The 1,480-nt window shown below is 43.9% G+C and overlaps 1 protein-coding gene across 1 annotated transcript in view; it reads left to right on the top strand.

Moving 5' to 3' along the window:
* Positions 1-27: 27 nt before the first annotated feature.
* The window catches only part of CSUI_010588 (uncharacterized protein), a 1,866-nt gene continuing 413 nt past the window's right edge, over positions 28-1,480 (top strand). Inside the window, exon 1 of the mRNA XM_068070691.1 lies at positions 28-1,390. Within this exon, the coding sequence (XP_067917334.1) occupies positions 1,145-1,390 (246 nt within the window). The 5' untranslated portion in view covers positions 28-1,144. The remainder of the gene's footprint in view (positions 1,391-1,480) is intronic.

Genomic DNA, 1,480 nt, shown 5'->3' with positions numbered 1-1,480 from the left:
GGGGGGACAACACGAGAAGAAGCTTTTAAAAGCATGTGTTTTTTGCATGGCAAGAAGCGAGGGTAAGTAATCGCCCATTCAAAGGCAAGAGAGAGAGAGAGAAATTTCTGATGGGTGTTGGTAGGCAAGAGGAGAAAAGCGGAGATGACATGTTGCATGCAATCCGGCAACATAAAGTCATCTCTGACGTCTCCTAGAAGGATTCCTTCGTTCTGTACATATGGAGAAAGAGGGAGAGAAACAAAGCACAAGGGAGAGAAAGCAAAAAATAACATTCTTTCTTTCTTCTTTCATCGATCTCTCTTGTCTTTCTTTCTTCTTTCTTGGTACAAGAATCTCCAGGCCTCTTTGCTTAACGAAGGCGAGAGAGACTTGGATCGGAGCGATACATGACTGTAAACACTTTTCATCTCCTAACACTTCTTCATCTTCTTCGTCAACTCGAGGTGTACAGACAGCTACCTACCTGCGAAGTGCCAAATAGATGTCGATGATCACCTGAGGGATGATAAAACAATTCTATCAGAAAAACTCGCTCTTCTCTTTTCTCGATTTCTTCTCCTCGGTCCTTTCGGCTCCGGGGATGTTTCTCGCTCCTCTTACTCTTCTTCTTCTCGACAGAAAAGAGGAGGAGAAGAAGAAGAAGTTCTAGACAGAGAGTCCCCCCCAAACTCCCGCCGCTTTCGGGAAAAAAAGAGGAATGAGTGAAGTATGGGTGGTATGCCCTAGCTTCCTTCCGTGTGTAACGGAGAAACTGGTGTACATACACTTCCGTCTCAAGTTTTCTCTCAGGCAAGAGAAGGCGGTCTTTCTTTCTATCGTTCTCTCTTTCTTATGGTACGGACAGAAGTCCCTCTTCCTGTTGCTATTGAGGGTGTCTTCTCGATTCGTTCGAGAGACAGAGAAGGCGGGGGAGACGGGGATATGTCCATCACCTGTATAGAGCAGGTTCATCCTCGGGTGTATGTACAGAAGTGAAGGAAAGAGAACGAAGGAAAGAAAAAAGACGATTTCCCATCTCTTTTGTACTTCTCTCTTTCTCCCTTCGATCTAAAAGTCCTCCTTCTTGGAGAGTTTTCTCTTTTTCTTAATGTCTTCTTTCTTAAGAAAATAGAGCTTCTGTTTCTCATGACTTTTCGAGTGTATGTACATACACCTGAAGGCACGCCGTTCCTTCGCCTACAAGTGGAAAGCGCATGAGGTAGAAAGTGAGAGAGACTGTTTTCTTCTCTTTTCTTTTTCTCATTTCTCCAGTTTGAGTCTCTTCATCTTTCCTCCTTCATTAGCTTCATGTTTCTTCTTCCCTCTTGCGTTGCCTCTCCTCCTTCTTCAGCTCCTCTTCGCATTTTTACATAGATCCGTATACATAGGCAGATGCGCCCGAGAGAGATACAGACGTCTCTCCATGCCTTTATTGTCGTTTTTAAACAGATAAGAAAGTCTATTTTCATTATTTCTATCTCTTCTCTCCCAGTATCCT

The sequence above is a fragment of the Cystoisospora suis genome (genome assembly GCF_002600585.1).
Source record: "Cystoisospora suis strain Wien I chromosome Unknown contig_7827, whole genome shotgun sequence".
In the NCBI taxonomy this organism is placed as follows: domain Eukaryota; phylum Apicomplexa; class Conoidasida; order Eucoccidiorida; family Sarcocystidae; genus Cystoisospora; species Cystoisospora suis.
This window is presented reverse-complemented; position numbering and strand designations above follow the sequence as displayed.